The 15424-nt window shown below is 50.4% G+C and overlaps 1 protein-coding gene across 12 annotated transcripts in view; it reads left to right on the top strand.

The window, feature by feature from the left end:
* Nucleotides 1-15424, top strand: part of TACC2 (transforming acidic coiled-coil containing protein 2) — a 215030-nt gene that overhangs the window by 25474 nt on the left and 174132 nt on the right. For all 12 annotated transcript variants that reach the window (XM_040486647.1, XM_040486650.1, XM_040486655.1 and 9 more), the window contains one exon: nt 12076-12188. In XM_040486647.1, coding sequence (XP_040342581.1) covers nt 12076-12188 — 113 coding nt within the window. The remainder of the gene's footprint in view (nt 1-12075; nt 12189-15424) is intronic.

The following is a 15424-nucleotide window of genomic DNA, read 5'->3' on the forward strand; positions in this document are numbered from 1 at the left end:
GGCAAGCATCCCCGCCATCCGTGTCCAGAAAGTTTTCATCTTCCCAAACCGAAATTCTGTGTCCATTAAACAAGAATCCACATTGCCCTCCCCACTCCCAGCCCTTGGCAACCACCATCTTACTCTCTGTCTCTATCAACTTGACTACACTCGGTACCTCATATAAGTGGAATCATACAGTATCTGTCCTTTAATGACGGATTTATTTCACTGAAACATAATGCCTTCTAAGTTCATCATGTTGCAGCTTTTCTCTTTAGGGCCGAATAGGATTCCGTTATACATATTCTACATTTTATTTATCCATACGTCTGTTGATGGACGCTTGGATGCTGCTGCTATAAACGTGGGCGTACAAATGTGTGGGATTCCATGCTCTCAATGATTTGGAATATATATCCAAAAGTTGAATGGCTGGATCATATGTTAATGCTATGTTTAATTCTTTGAAAACCACCAAGTTTTTCCACGATGGCTGCACCATTTTACATTCCCATCAACAGTGCACATGGGTTCGAATTTCCCCACAGCCTTGCCACCTCTTGTTATTCTTTTTGGTTTTTGGTTTTTGCTTTCGTAGTGGCCATCCTGGGGGGGGGGGGGGGGTGGGGAGGGGTGTCTCACTGTGGTTAGAGGCTCTTTTTGATAAGTGGCCAGAGTAGCCCTCTCTGCAGAGACCTGATGTGCCGGGAAGGAGGCAGCCACATAAAATTCTGGAAAAGGAACGTTCTGGAAAAGGGAAGAGCAACTGTGACATGTCTGGGAGGGATGAGCTTGTGGTATTTCGAGATCAGCAAAGAAGGCCAGTGTGGCTGGAGGAGAGTGGGTGAGATGATGGCGGGATGTGAGACCAGGGAGGTGGGTGAGGGTAAATCTTGCAGATTTACCACCAGATTTCAACAGAGGAGTCACAGGACGTGGTTTGAGATTTTTTTTTAATATTTATTTATTCATTTACTTATTTGTTTATTTTGAGAGAGAGAGAGAGAGCAAGCACATGAGTGGGGGGAGGGGCAGAGAGGGGGGGAGAGAGAATCCCGGGCAGGCTCCACGCTGACAGCACAGAACCATGAGATCATGACCTGAGCTGAAATCAAGAGTCAGATGTTTCACTGACTGACCCACCCAGGCGCCCCTGATTTGAAGTTTTAAAAAAGAGCTTTGTGGTTGTTATGTGGAGAATGGTCTTTAAGGGGCAGAGGGCGGAAATGGAGGAGAAACAGTAGTTAGGAGGCCACTGGGAAAGGGACTCAGGACTAATCCCTGAGATGTCCTTTAATATTTAGATGTGAGCCCAAGGGGAAACGGAGGAGTCTGTGAAGGAGTTGTAGCCAAAGACATAGGATAATGAGGGACCTGGGAGGCCATCAGATACTCCTGAGAAATCAAGGCAGACACCTGCCCAATGACTTGGCGATGTGGGGTCCATAGATGTGAGGGAAACCTCATGTTGCCCTCAAGATCCTTGGTAAGCACTCCCAGTGGAATGACAGGGATGCGGTGTGCGGGGGACAGGGCTGAAGCGGAAACTGAAGATAAGGAAGAGGGAGTAGAGAGAGGGGTATCCACAATGCAATAAATTTTTGTAGGAAAGGGATCAGAGTATTGGGACAGTAGCTAGTGGAGAGCGTTGTATGAAGGTTTAAAGACTGAAGATCCCAGATGCCTGCATGCTGGTGGGAAGGAGGGAGAGAGGCAGAGGTGGACAGAGGACCGGTGACAGATGGGTGGACCAAAGGAAGGCAGGCCTTGACCGTTGACAGGCAATGGGATTGGAGCGGTTGTGGGCTTACATCAGGGTTCCCTCCGCCGTTGTGGATGGTGGGGAGAAGATGGAAACAGAGACACCTGGGAGTCGTGAGGATGCGGGAGGGGGAGCAGCTCTCCTCTGATGGCTGATTGGGGTGCACACGTGGTGGAGAGCGGGGTAAGATGCGGCAGGGGATGTACTGAACTGCACAGGAGCTGGGGGATGGCAGGTGCTTGGGGGGACCGGACCTTCACGCGGTCACGGAGAGAAGCAGGGATGTGAAGCATGAAAGGACCTCTCGTCATAGTCTCTTGGCAGTGAGCCAGCAAATTAGCTTAATGATTTTTGCTTTTGAAATTTTTTGGCAACAACTGATCGTTGAATTTGTTGGTGACCTTTTAATCTTAACTCACAAGTCAAGTTTAATAGCATCACAGTGGTCCTGTATCTGGATCCCGCTGACCAGTCAGTTATTTCCTCTTTGATTCACACAAACTCTGCTTAAACTCTGAAATTTAGGAATATGGCCTGGATTTTTTTTCCCCCTGTGGTCCCAAGAGAGGAGAAGCCATTGGTGGGCAAAGTTCACACAAACAGGCTGGACTGATTCTACCCCTTTATTGAATGAGCTAAGGCCTCTCAGCTCCAGGCCGGCCCCTGGTGGCTGCCCGCTGCTGCCTCCTGGGTTCTAGTTGTCACTCCTGCTCCCTCCCTCCCGTGACTGACTCACTGAAGCCTTGGGGCAGGCAGGGTGATCTCAGGGAGCACAGAGCAGCCCGGTCCCCAACATGCACGGCTGTGACCCACACCCAGACCCCAGGCCTCTCTCTCCTGCAGACGTGTTGGTTGGGAATGAAGAGAAACCACATACAGAACCACAGCTATGGAGGGTGACTCACATGAGGCGGAAGGCACGATCCGGCCAGAGGTCAGCAGAATGTCTAACACCGAGCCAAGCGGAGCCTGCGCTGTCCCTGGGAGTGCCCGGGTCCTAGTCTGCGTGTCCCTCTTTGGGACAGAGGTGGAGATGGCATTGTGACAAGAGTAGCCTTGCTGGGGTTTCCTGCATCAGGACCTGCATGGGGGGATTGATGGTGAAATAAGTCGCTGTGAAAGGTGACCAGCATAGTCATTCAGCGTTCTGTACTCAAGTGTTCACTTTGGGAAGCCCCACAGAAGACCTCTGAGCTCCGGGCATGTGGGTTCCAGAGCAGAAGGGCAGCATTCAACCCACCTGCATTACTACTTTCTGGATTCTTCTTGGGCTCGTCATGATAGCCATTAATGGCTCTGACACTGTGAGGGGGGGGGAGAGAAGAACACATAATTCTATTATTGTAATGGCCTCGCTTAAAAATATATGATCATTTAAAAAAACTCTTTCTTTTGCGAGAAAGAGACAGAGATGGGGGGCGGGGGGGGAGGCAGAGAGAGAAGGACAGAGAGAATCCCAAGCAGGCTCTGCACCATAAGCACAGAGCCCAATGTGGGGCTCAAACTCACGAACCACGAGACCATGACCTGAGCCGAAACCAAGAGTCAGACACTTAACTGACTGAGCCTCCCAGGCGCCCCTAAAAAACCCTTTTAAAAGCAATGTCACCCTCTGGATGTTTCTGTAGTTTCAGTCTCAGAGAAAAACGATTTTCAACTATAGAAGCTGAGATCAATGCTATGAAGCAAGAAGACAGGTGCAGAGCCGCCTGACCTGACCCTGGGTTCAGGGAAGGCCTCCTGGGGGAGCTGCTGTTTGAGCTCAGAGCTGAGGGAGGAGCAGGAAACAAACAGGATTCAGAGGGCACAGAGCAGGTCGCGGCCCCCAGCCCCCTCTAGTTCGTGGCTCAGCATCCAAGAGGCAGCCTGGGCCTGAAGTTTGTTCCTGAAGGCGACCTCAGCCGCGTGGCCTCGCGTTCTGGAATTCCCTCACATCCAAGAAGCAGAGGACCAGGAGGACAGGGGACCCCGTGCTACGTGAGCTGACCCCGGGGTCTGGGACCACCCACCAACGTGACTGAGCATGTCTCTGCAGGCTGAGGTTAGCTGTGGCTCAGGCACCACGTGATGATTATTCTGCTTAATAGATAAACGACCCATGTGTATGCGCACGTATTGTTTGAAGCGACAAATGCTTGGGGCCCCGGTTTTACTTGGGGAGGGAGTTTCTCTCTTTCCTGCGGGACCCAGGGAGCCCAACACCCAGACAGCATTAAACTAGCCCTAGAAGGAGCCGCGTCTTCTAATATTCTACCGGCAGCAGGTGGGTATTTGGGACGATTTCGCTGCACTTAATGAGAAAGAAATTGAAGGAAGGGACAGTGAACCAGGAGGAACTCAAGCTCGTAACAGTGGATTGCTCCTTCAGTGTGACTTGTCTGCTGCCACTGTCTCTTCTCCCAGGGATCCGTTAGGCTTGGTGCTAATTCTCACTGGAGCGGTGGCTCTGGGTTTGGGCCAGATGCATCTTCTGAAGAATCGGATTAACTGCTTTAGCTCCACGCTGTGATAGCCCCTGGGGCTCTTAGTTAATGAGGTTTGAGTCAGTTTCTTCTTTGTAATGGTAATAACTAGCATATAGGAGTATCTTCCGTGGTCTAGCCTTATGTTAAGTGCTTCTCATGTATTATGCTATTTAACCTTGAAAACCCTGTAATTATGACCCCCATTTTCTAGATATGGTCCCAGAGGCATAGAGCCCAAAGGCTTACAGCCAAATAAACGGTAAAGCTTGGCTTTTAACCACCAGTAACCACCTTACTCTGGAGCCCGGCTTCATGCTGCTCTCCCTCGAAAATGAGCAAATGGAGGAATCCTAGAGGGGCGAAACAGGGTTTCTGCCTACATTTGAAGTTCAGTTGAGTAAATGTTACAGGACTCGATAGGCTATTCTGACATACCCCACTCTTTGAATGCAGAGCCTCCCCTCCATTTGTGCAGCCCTCTGTCGTATCCACAAGGTTCTCCCATCAACCACTGGGGCAGGCAGCCCGGGTTTGTGGCCCCCATTTTATAGATAGAGCAACAGCCTCCAAGAAGTGCAACGATTTGGGTTTTCTAAACCGGTCTAGGCTTCTTTAAATTACATCGCTCATGAAGTATTAAACCCACACAAGACATCAATATTGGGCAATGTTTTTGACATCTCAAAGGTTTTCTTTCTCTACAGACTAAAGATGTCCCGTAACATGTCAACTCGGGCATCTTGGAGGCTCCTAGGTTCTTTTTGTGTTTTTGTTTGTTTTGTTTTGTTTCGTTGGTGACTCTTAGCATTTTGACCCAGTTGCTTTTGGGGAAAGGAAGACAAACATTGTTCACAGAGTGTGCATCTCCCATTCATTCGCTGTGAGGATAGGGACCGCGTCGTTTTTTGTTTGTTTGTTCCTAATTAAACCTTTTATGTGGGAAATTTTCAGGTCCGCAGAAAAGTTGCAAAGATAGCACAGAATTCGCACCGACTCCTCCCCCAGCTTCCGCTAAAATTAACATCTCGCACCATATCATGGTTTTTGATCTTCGTGTGCACCTAGAACCTAGATTCGACCCTTCCGGACACAAAGGAGAAGCGTCAAAATGCAAACACGACCCTCGTTTAGCCCATCTTTTGAGGGAAGAGTGGGGCTTCAAAGCCAGCCCTCTCAGACCCCCAAGCTTGTTCGTGTTTGCTGCCCTCTCATGTTGAAAGACATTCCACCTGGGGAGGCCTAAAAGGCCACTCCTGGGGCCTCCCCGCTCTCGGCCTGACCAAGTGCCTGCCAGGCGAGGCCGGAGGCCCGGGTGACCTCGGCTGCCGGGGTAGGGGAGCCACTTCTACCTTGTGTTTTTGCCCTGAGGTGAAGAAAACGTTTGGGGTGACCCAGCAGAAGTGGCCTGAGCATCCGCCTTCCCTTGACGGGGCAGATGGGCGGCGGCCGGGCCCGCACAGAACCGTGTTCCTCCATATTTGGCAGCCTGGCCATTGTTTCTGAAATCCGATTCCTAGTGCCATGGGGATGACCTTTGGTCTACTTCCCAGCATTCACCTGCAGTCACGCTGCTCCCAAGAAGCTTGCTCAAAGAGGGGGTGAGTTGGCAAGACACTCTGGTCATGATCTAACTGGCTTAATGAAGCCTCCTTGTTGGCATGACCAGTAAAGCCAGAAGGGAGAACATTTAAGAGGTAAGGTCAGGGGATTTTTTGTTTTGTTGTTGTTTTTTTTTTTTAATCATAAGACACTTGAGCTCTTGATAAAGCGTCGTTTTTAGAACTGGAAAGTTGCTGTGCCCGCTTGGAGATTGCTTTAAAATAGACCCGGGGCTCTGGAGCATTCTGGGGCCAAAGAAAGGCTGTTTGTTTACTCGAGCAGTGGCAGCAAAGGAGAGATTTGAAGACGCAGCTTGACCAGGCAGTTTGTCATGCGGAGGACCGCCAGTTTTTCCGTCCAGCCTGCCGTTTGGAAGTGGGAGGGAAACTTTAGACATGCGTGCTGTTCTGCAGTGACGCCCATTGACCCCGCACAGCCCGTGTAGTCCCGTAAGCAGCAGGACTTGGCGTGGGTGGCGGGTGGGGGTGGGGGGCACTGGAAGCGGGGCTCAAAGACGCTGAAGGAAATGTGGCAGACGAGTGAGCTCCAAGGGCGGAGTGCGCCTCCCCCGGTCTTGCAGAAGGGCCTGCCAGACGAGACGGGAATCGTCTATTTTTCGTACACTCAACAAATATTTATGAGGTGCCTCTCTGGGCCAGGTGCTATTCTGGGCAATGAATCGAGCCTGGTACAGACCACCTTATTCATAAATGTCTGGTTGTTTTAGTTACTTGGCGCGTGGCAGGAAGTTGGCAGGGATCAGAGGCAACTGCTTCCGTGTCTGGTGAGGCAACATAAGGTAGGGTTCGAGAGCAGAGGCTGGGGCTGAGTCCTGGCTCCATCACTTTCAAGCTGTGTGACCCAGTGCAAGTGGCTGAACCTCTCTGTGCTTGGTGTTCTTATCTGGAAAATAGGGTTGTGAGGATTGAATGAGTTGGAATAGGTAAAGCACGTAGAAGAGCGGAACTTGGCACACGGAAAGTGTTTGTAGTAATAAGTTTGCTGTTACTGTTACAGCAGAAAAAAAGGGCTGTGCTGGCGTTGGGTGTTACTGCTATTGTGGAAAGGGCATCGGACTTCAAGGAAGAAGACCTGGCCAAGCCATTGAACAATCTGTTTGCCGTCTGAGAAATGGGAACTGGTTTCCCTTCCTGGTTAGCTCGCAGGGATTCTGTAAGAATCTGATGGATGTCGACGCACTTTGGAAAGTGCAATGTGACATTCCCAACAACAGCACTGGCACTTTTGTTTCGAGTCCCTCCAGATATGTTTTGTTTGGAGGGAGATGGTACTCTTCTCGCAGATTAGTTCTCTGTTAGGAGGAGGGATGAGCCTGAAGAGGCAGAGAGGCAGAGCATCTTTCTCGGCCTTAAAAGACGAACCTGAGTCCTCGTTATATTACCTTTGCCCGGGGAAAGTTAACACGTGGTCCCTTATCCCCCTTAGTTAGAGCAGAGATCTGTCCCCTTACACCATCTGTTGTTTGCATCTGTCTGGGCCGTTAGACATGTCAGCGTCTTTCCAGAATTACTTTAAAGTGACCTTGATCGTGGGATAAAGGGCTGGAGATTTATCTGTCAAATTATTTGCAGAATAAGTCACTGCAGATAATGCGGTGATTGAAGGGGAAGCCTGGCCGTAGAAGGTGTTTGGAGCCGAGGCCCATGTCGCAGTCCGACACGCAGGAATTGGGTTACGACCTTAAAACTTCAGGACTAAGATGAAAATGTCACTCCCTCTGTATTGGCATTCTTGAGTTATCATAGTAAACATTTTTCACTCATGCACCCGAAGGTAGTAGTCTTATATAGGTAAAGAACATTCCAGAAGAGTCAGAAATACTTTGGAGTCTGAATTCACAGCAATGTAAAGTTTGGACTGTGTTGATACTGTCCAATAGGGATGATGGTCATCTTGGTTCACAGATCAGGAGACTGAGGCCTGTAGGACAGGAAGGAGCTCTCATTTCAGGAAATGGTTCAGCCATCAAGTACGTCAAGCCAGCAGGGGGGTCAGCAGCCCTTTTTTAGTCAAGGGATCAGCCCCAGTTCTCTCTACCTCCTTCAACACGTCCCCACTAAAGGGATAGAACAAAAAATGCCTTTTTCCTGGCTCTGGGGTCAGAGAGAAATGGGTCCACTTAGACTCCACTGTTGTGAGATCATGGCCAAACACTTGCCCTCTGCAAACCTCAGCTCTAAAACAAGGACACGAATAGTACTTGGCTCTTAAGGTTGTTGTCAAGATTCAATGACACGGTTCATAGAGACTACTGGCCCGGTGCCTGGTACCTAGTAAGTGCTCAATAAACACGAGTTATTGTTATTTCCCCCCACATTCGTTCTCAGCAAAAGTGAATGGAGAGTTTCTAATTGTAGTATCGTGTGAGCACTAGCATGTGCGGCCCCTGAGAGTTGAGGCATCTTTTATATTTTACCTTTGGACCCAATTGTGTGAACACAGCAGCCAACACCTAAGACACATGCCTTAGCTGGGGGAAACAGAGCCGAAGTTAACTTGTTCCTCAGGCTGTGTATGAAGGTCAGAGACACCACCCATCCAACACAAGATTCAAGGTCTCAAGAAAATCCCAGGTTCAGACTGCACAGATGATTTGTACCCAGATGTCCAACAGAAGCTCCAAAAATTGATTCACAACAATCCTGGCCTGGAGGTTGATAGAGGTTGTTGGGGGGGGGGGGCGGGGGCGGGGATCCTCCTTTCCTGGAAGGACTGGGTCTCCCCCTTGGGTGGCCCTGTGTTCATACCTCTGTGGTCACAGCACAGGGGTCTATCTCCCTAGTCTGTGAACAACTCCAGGGCAGGGACCGAATCTCAGTGATTTTTGTAGCCCCCACTTCTAGCACTGGTTCTGGTGCGTGCTAGGGTTTCGATGAATGTATCTTAGATAATTGAATGAATCCACAAATCGGTCAATACTTTCTGGAAGGTCTGGGTGAAAGGAGAAATTTAACAAATGATGTGGCTGCATCAGTGCCTGTGGTCACAGTTGGTGAATTGGTGGGCTTTTGTCTTTTCAGTTGCTCTCTTTGTTGAGCAGGGCTGGGCTGGGTCTCTCTCTGGGTCTCACCTGTGAGGGGTGAGAGAAGATTCGTAGCAACAAGGAGCAGGCAGCCACAGGGAGCCCCGGCAAGTCCGGAGAAGCCCTTCTTGCCTATCTCCTGGTGCCTCACCTCCACTGCCTCCCTTGGGACAGGACCTGGGGCTCACCATGCCCGGTTTCTCCCAAACACCCAACAAGCCAAATGCCTAGGTCTGAGCTGCAACCGCTGGAGGAAAGGGAAGCTGTTTCGAATTCACATGAAGGCGCTGTCTGCTCACAGCCACGCACCTGCCCAGGGCAGCGCCACCTTCCAGTTTTCACGAAGGCGCCCCCCACCTCCCCCAGGTGAGGGGCTGCCCCGCCCTGTGGACTTGGATCACGTGTCGGATTTAGGCACCGTGAAAAGAAGTGAGGTCTTGTGCTAAGACCTAAGAGCACTAGCTCTATGAGATGGCAACAGGTGGCATGTGAACAGAGGATGCTGTGGTCAAGAAACTTGGGGAAACTGAGCTAGAGTACAATGTGTTATTTTACCACAGAACTTCTCAGACCTTTCCCTAGGCTCTATTTTTTTTTTTTTTTTTTTTTTTGTGAGAGAGAGAGAGTGCGCAGGCGAGCGAGGGAGAGGGGGAGGGGGGGCAGAGAGAGAGAGAGGGCGAGAGAGAATCTCAAGCAAGCTCCATGCCAGGCATGGGGCCCAACTTGGGGCTGGATCTCATGACCATGAGATCATGACTTGAGCTGAGATCAAGAGTCAGATGCTTAACCCAATGAGCAACCCAGGCGCCCTTGCACTGTCAATGTCTTTAAAAAAATGTTTTTTAATGTTTATTTTTTAGAGAGAGGCAGAGCGTGAGCAGGGGAGGGGCAGAGAGAGAGGGAGATACAGAATCTGAAGCAGGCTCCAGGCTCTGAGCTGTCAGCACAGAGCCCTACATGGGGCTGGAATTCACGAACCTCGAGATCATGACCTGAGCCCAAGTCGGACACTTAACTGACTGAGCCACCCAGGCGCCCCTGCACTGTGAATTTCCAAAAAAGGGCTAGATAGTGAGCCCTTCTTAAACTTATCTGACACAGAACACTTTGTTTCCTTCAAAGCTGGTCTGATCTCTTATGGAATGTACTTTTTTGGTTGCAAGTGACAGAAATGCAACTTGTGCCAGTGAAGGCAAATGAGGACTCAAGATCTTGTGTAATCGTTGGTTGAAGAGGGCAGATCGGGCTGGACCCCAGGACCAGCTGGAACCAAGGCCTCCACAGCCCTGGGACCTCTGCCCTCTGTCCCTCGTCTCGGCCTCTCTCTGCCTGCTGGCAGTGGTCTCTCGCTGCAGGCCGCCTTCTTCCACAGCGGCTAGAAACAGGCTGCCGGTGACCCTTGCACGCATGTCCTACAGAACCCCCACCAGGTTCCCGTCCCTCTGGTTCTGCGGGGGGTCCTGCTGAGGACCTGGTTGACCCAAGTCTTGCATGCACCCCAACGGGCAGGGCTGTGGGGCCTTCCTGGGAAGATGAACTCAAAGACAACCACTGCTTTGGGAAACACTGCTTGGGGTTTAAGAAAAAAAAAAAAACCCTTTTTCCATTTCTGACATTTATATTATACTTTAATGAGCATTCTTTGAATTGAATTCTAAAAAACATTTTTTTAATGCTTATTTATTTTTGAAAGACAGAGAGAGAGAGAGTAGGAGAGGTGCAGAGAGAGAGAGAGAGAGAGGGAGAGAGAGGGAGACACAGAATCCGAAGTAGGATCCAGGCTCTGAGCTGTCAGCACTGAGCCCGATGTGGGATTCGAACTCACGAGCCGTGAGATCATGACCTGAGCCAAAGTCCGACGCTTAACTGAGCCACCCAGGTGCCCCTACATTGGGTTTTTAAAAACCTCTCGTCTTTTTCCATCCCATGATTTGAAATTTGGACTGTCCCTTATATGTTTTGTATCTTGGTTTTATTTTTTTTTTTAATTTTTTTTTCAACGTTTTTTATTTATTTTTGGGACAGAGAGAGACAGAGCATGAACGGGGGAGGGGCAGAGAGAGAGGGAGACACAGAATCGGAAACAGGCTCCAGGCTCCGAGCCATCAGCCCAGAGCCTGACAAGGGCTCGAACTCACGGACCGTGAGATCGTGACCTGGCTGAAGTCGGACGCTTAACTGCGCCACCCAGGCGCCCCTGTATCTTGGTTTTAAAAATTGATTCCCCAACAGATGAACTTATTGTAGAAGTGAAGGAAAAGGCAACCGCCTCTCAGACTGGTTAGGGCTTTGAACAGGTGGCCCCAGGTTTCCATGGGCTCATCATTTTTTCTGTTCGGTGTTTTCCCCCAGGTTTCTGGCTGGATTCTGGTTCACAAAGTCATGGGGAGGGGGTGGGGAAATGTCTCCCATCTAGGTGTTGCCACAAGCCAGTTGGGCACTTGAAGATTTTAGATCAGATATCCTCGCTTTCTCCAGGGGAGCAGAAGACCCCCAAAGTCTGGTACGTGTCCCCAGTCATCCTGGGGCGCCTGGGTGGTTCAGTTGGTTAAGCGTCTGACTCTTGATTTCGGCTCAGGTCAGGATCTCGCGACTTCGTGAGTTGGAGCCCCGCGTCAGGCTTTGCGCTGGCAATGCAGAGCCTGCTTGGGATTCTCTCTCTCTCATCCTCTGTCTCTTCCCCTCCCCCACTTGTGCTGCCTCTCTCTCAAAATAAATAAATAAACTAAAAAATAATAATAATAATAATGAAACAGTCGTCCTACTCAGCTGGAATCTTGTGTGTAATTGTGTTTCTCCTCCATCAGATGGGAGCAGGGGTCACCATATATCTCGGTGTATCACTCGGTGCCAGGACACGGGCATTGCTCAGCCCGATGATAAAGCAAGTGAACAACCTGACACTTCAAATTATTTTTTTTAACATTTATTTGTTTTTGAAAGATAGCGAGAGAGCGTGAGCAGGGCAGGGGCGGAGAGAGAGGGAGACACAGAATCCGAAGCAGACTCCAGCTCTGAGCCGTCAGCACAGAGCCCGACGCGGGGCTCGAACCCACGAGCCGTGAGATCATGACCTGAGCCAAAGTCAGATGCTTAACCGACTGAGCCACCCAGGCGCCCCCAACCTGGCACTTCAACATGCGGCCAGTGGCCAATTGAGAAATGCTCTTGTGTCTTCAGGGACTCCTATTTGTCTTCTCCAATTTATCTTTCTTCTGGCACAGAGAACTTCGTCGGCTCAGAGTCCAGGGTCTGTGCAACCACCCGGGAATGGTCAGAACATAAAAAGGAACCTGGAGGAGAAGTCCGGAAGCAGTGACCATGGGGACTCACACAGGTAGGAACCAGGTTCAGAGGACTGACCCGGCCCCCTGCGTAGCAAGCTCACTGCCTGCCTAGCATTTGCTCTGCTCCATTTGCTTTGGAACATCTACCCTAAAACCCATGACGTGGTCCTCAGTGGTGAGATGGTCAGAGCAGTGGCTCATAGACTGCTTTGTGATTGCCTTGACCTGCATGGTTAGAGAATCGATACGTTTTTCTGTCCAATGAAACTAGCCATTATAGTTCCTTTCCAGCAAGACTCCGGGCTGTTTATCGTCATTATCAGAACTTAAAAAGATCAAGGCTACTGAAGGGTGTCTGATGTGCGGTGAGACGGGGACTATATTCCAGCATGGTAGCCAATGAGGGCACCGGCCGATGAGACAGGATTCACAAACTAGTACTAAAGTGGCCAGTACCCTCGGTCCCAGGGAGGCTAGTGGATGAATTCCAGGCATCGCGAAGGCCACATTGGTGCAGGGAAACAAGGCCAGTGCGGGGTCAGTCGTTGCTTATTATGACCCAGCGTGGGTCCCGATTTCCCTGCCATGGCCGATGGGAAGAAACCCAATGGACTCTTCCCATGCAGCCTTTGGCACCCACCGTTTTGGGGGCGTTCACAAGCAGAGAGCCAGCAGACGTGAACATTCAGTCCCCAGAACCGCCTGGGGACAAGAGCCCTGGAGGCAGTTACTAATCTTCAGTGGTGGGTTCAGTGCGTGATCTGGTTCCGCGCAGCCCAGCTTCCGGGAGGCTAGAATTACTGGTCTTGAAGAAATAAATCAACAGGAGCTCCAAGGAACAAAAATGAACAATTGAAAGGTAGACACCCCTTCTTCCCCATCACAGGCAGTAGACAATGAAATCTGAGGTCATGAATGCTTTGTGGTGTCTTTTTACCAAAGAGTTTAGGCCTTAAACTATGGAGGGTCGTGGGTGAGTAAGAGCGACCCCTGGTGGCAGGAATTTCCACGCCTGACTGGTATTACTTTCGGGGGGAGGGCTCTGGCTATGGGGTTTCCAGACGAACCACTTTGAACTTCTTGGCCTGAACATTAGATTTCTTTAGGGAAATGGTGGCGCACAGTGTTCTTTTTTGCTGAGGGAATCACAGAATATGCCTTGAACGGCACCTCTGACCCCTGTTTTCTGTAAAAGGGAGGCCTCCTTTGCCTCCTCGACCCCCATGGCTATTTCGTTTTCATGAACTTTGTATCAGGATAACTGGACGGAGATTTTAATATTTGACTCTAATGAGACCAGATGACCTGTCTAAATTGGCTCTGGGTGATCATGAAGCTAATGGGAGAGACCCATCTTTTCTGGACTTCTCTGCAGGGGAAATCCCTGTAGGCGGAGATCCAAGATCCGGCTCTCCCCTCCCCTTCTTTGTGAGGTCCCGGGATCTCTGGAGAGGCTTGGGAAATATCTGGGGCCTGGGTCTCAGCTACACTGAAGAGTAACAGCAGCTCAAAAGGCTTTTGTTTCTTGTTCCTCAGCTTTAGTCCATTATTATTTCTCCCTTTGTTCTTATTGTCATGAGCATAAAGGAGGTGCCTTCTAAGAGCAAGCCCAAAGAAGCCACTTCCTGTTCACAATTAGAAACATAGATTCTATGCGTGAATGTCTGGGGTGCAGGGCTCTGGACTAACTAACCCACAAACCATCAAGAGGGGCGCGGGCTCCTGGAGTCAGGCCATTTGTAGGAAGAGAGGGCAAGAACTGGCTCCGTGGGTACTGGCCTGGTGGCACACACAGCCCTCGGCATCCACGACGATGCTAATAACCGCCGTTTCGTGTTCATTTTGCGGATGGGCACCCAACACCACGCCAGACGCTCTGTGCGCACAAAGTGAACTTTAATTTTCTTTAAATCAATTCATTTCCGATTCCGAGTCCTTACTCTGCCAGGCTGGTGGGCATGCCCGCGTCAGCCGTCCTTGCAAGGCCCCCCTCCCCACCTGCTCTGTTGAGGCCGTCGTCTGTCCCCTCGCCACCGTGCCCGTGATCCAGGCCACGCTGTCCCTCAGGCCCTAGGAGTGCACTGCTTACATGATGCTCTTGGCACTGGGGAGTCTTTGGTGAGGCCGGGAGGACACAGTCAGGGAGCAGGGAGGGACTCTCAGACATTCCTCACTTTCTAAGACTTTCCTCCGCTCTCTTGTTTTGCTCCAATGCATTTCTCTCTCCCTTTGCCACGTTGGACAATCGGCATTTTCTCTTCACAGGCGAGATGATAGGTTTTTACAAAAGACCGAAGAAACCATTGGCCTCATACTGTGTTTTCTCATTGGAAAAACTCCAGAGAGAAAACACAGAAAGGCTTGCAGTGGTTCCCACTGGACCTGGAGACAAGGGAAGAATGTAGGGGGAAAGGCATATGTTAATATTGCCTAACGTCCCTCCACACAGCGTTCTCTCCACTCTACAGATGGGGAAACTGAGGCTTGGAGCCCTATGTCATCTACGATTTAGTAGTAGAAAGTCCATTGTTTCTGCCTTAAGCGTTTTCCTCCCTCTGAATGACACAAGGATGGGGCTCCTACATCCCCGAAGGGGTAAAGTTTTTCATCCGACTGAGTCACGTCAATTCATCCGCCTTGCGTTCCCATCGCCACGTGGTGTCGCTGTTGCAACTTCGCCCCGCTTTGCTCAGAGCCCTGCAGAGGCTGGGAGGCACCTCCCTTGTGCCCATCGCTGCCCAAGTCCCTGCCTCCTGAGGGAGGATGAGCCCGCGCTCCTAGGACAAAGCCGGGGTGCCCCTCTTACTGCTCAGCAACGTCCACCCTCGAGCATGGCTGCCCTGGGTACCTGCGCCCAGTTCGGGGTCCACCGCCCACCGTCTCACGAGCCTTCCTTTCGCTCCTTGGGTACCACCAGCCAGGGATGACAGCCCTTTCTTTTTAAACACTCAAAACACAATGAATCTTACCATACAACTTCTCCCCAGAGAGTAGAGCTATTAGGTTGCACCAGAGGAAATGACTGTTTTGCAGGAAAAACTGAGTAGTAGCTGTTTCCCGTCCTCTCGCATCCTACCTGCTCACACTTCCAAGGAGGGTCACAGGGAGTAGTTCAGAGCTGACTGACGTTTCTCAGGCAGAGGCCCTAAGCGAGTCCTAAGTGAGTTTCTGGCACCTTTGTCACTGAAGAAGAGGGGCTAGAAACTCAACAGCCTAGAGTCTTTAAAAAATATATATTTTTTTAATGTTTATTTTTGAGAGACAGAGTGTGAGTGGGGGAGGGGCA

The sequence above is a fragment of the Herpailurus yagouaroundi genome, unplaced genomic scaffold (genome assembly GCF_014898765.1).
Source record: "Herpailurus yagouaroundi ecotype Mexico unplaced genomic scaffold, PumYag 163, whole genome shotgun sequence".
Classification (NCBI taxonomy): Eukaryota; Metazoa; Chordata; class Mammalia; order Carnivora; family Felidae; genus Herpailurus; species Herpailurus yagouaroundi.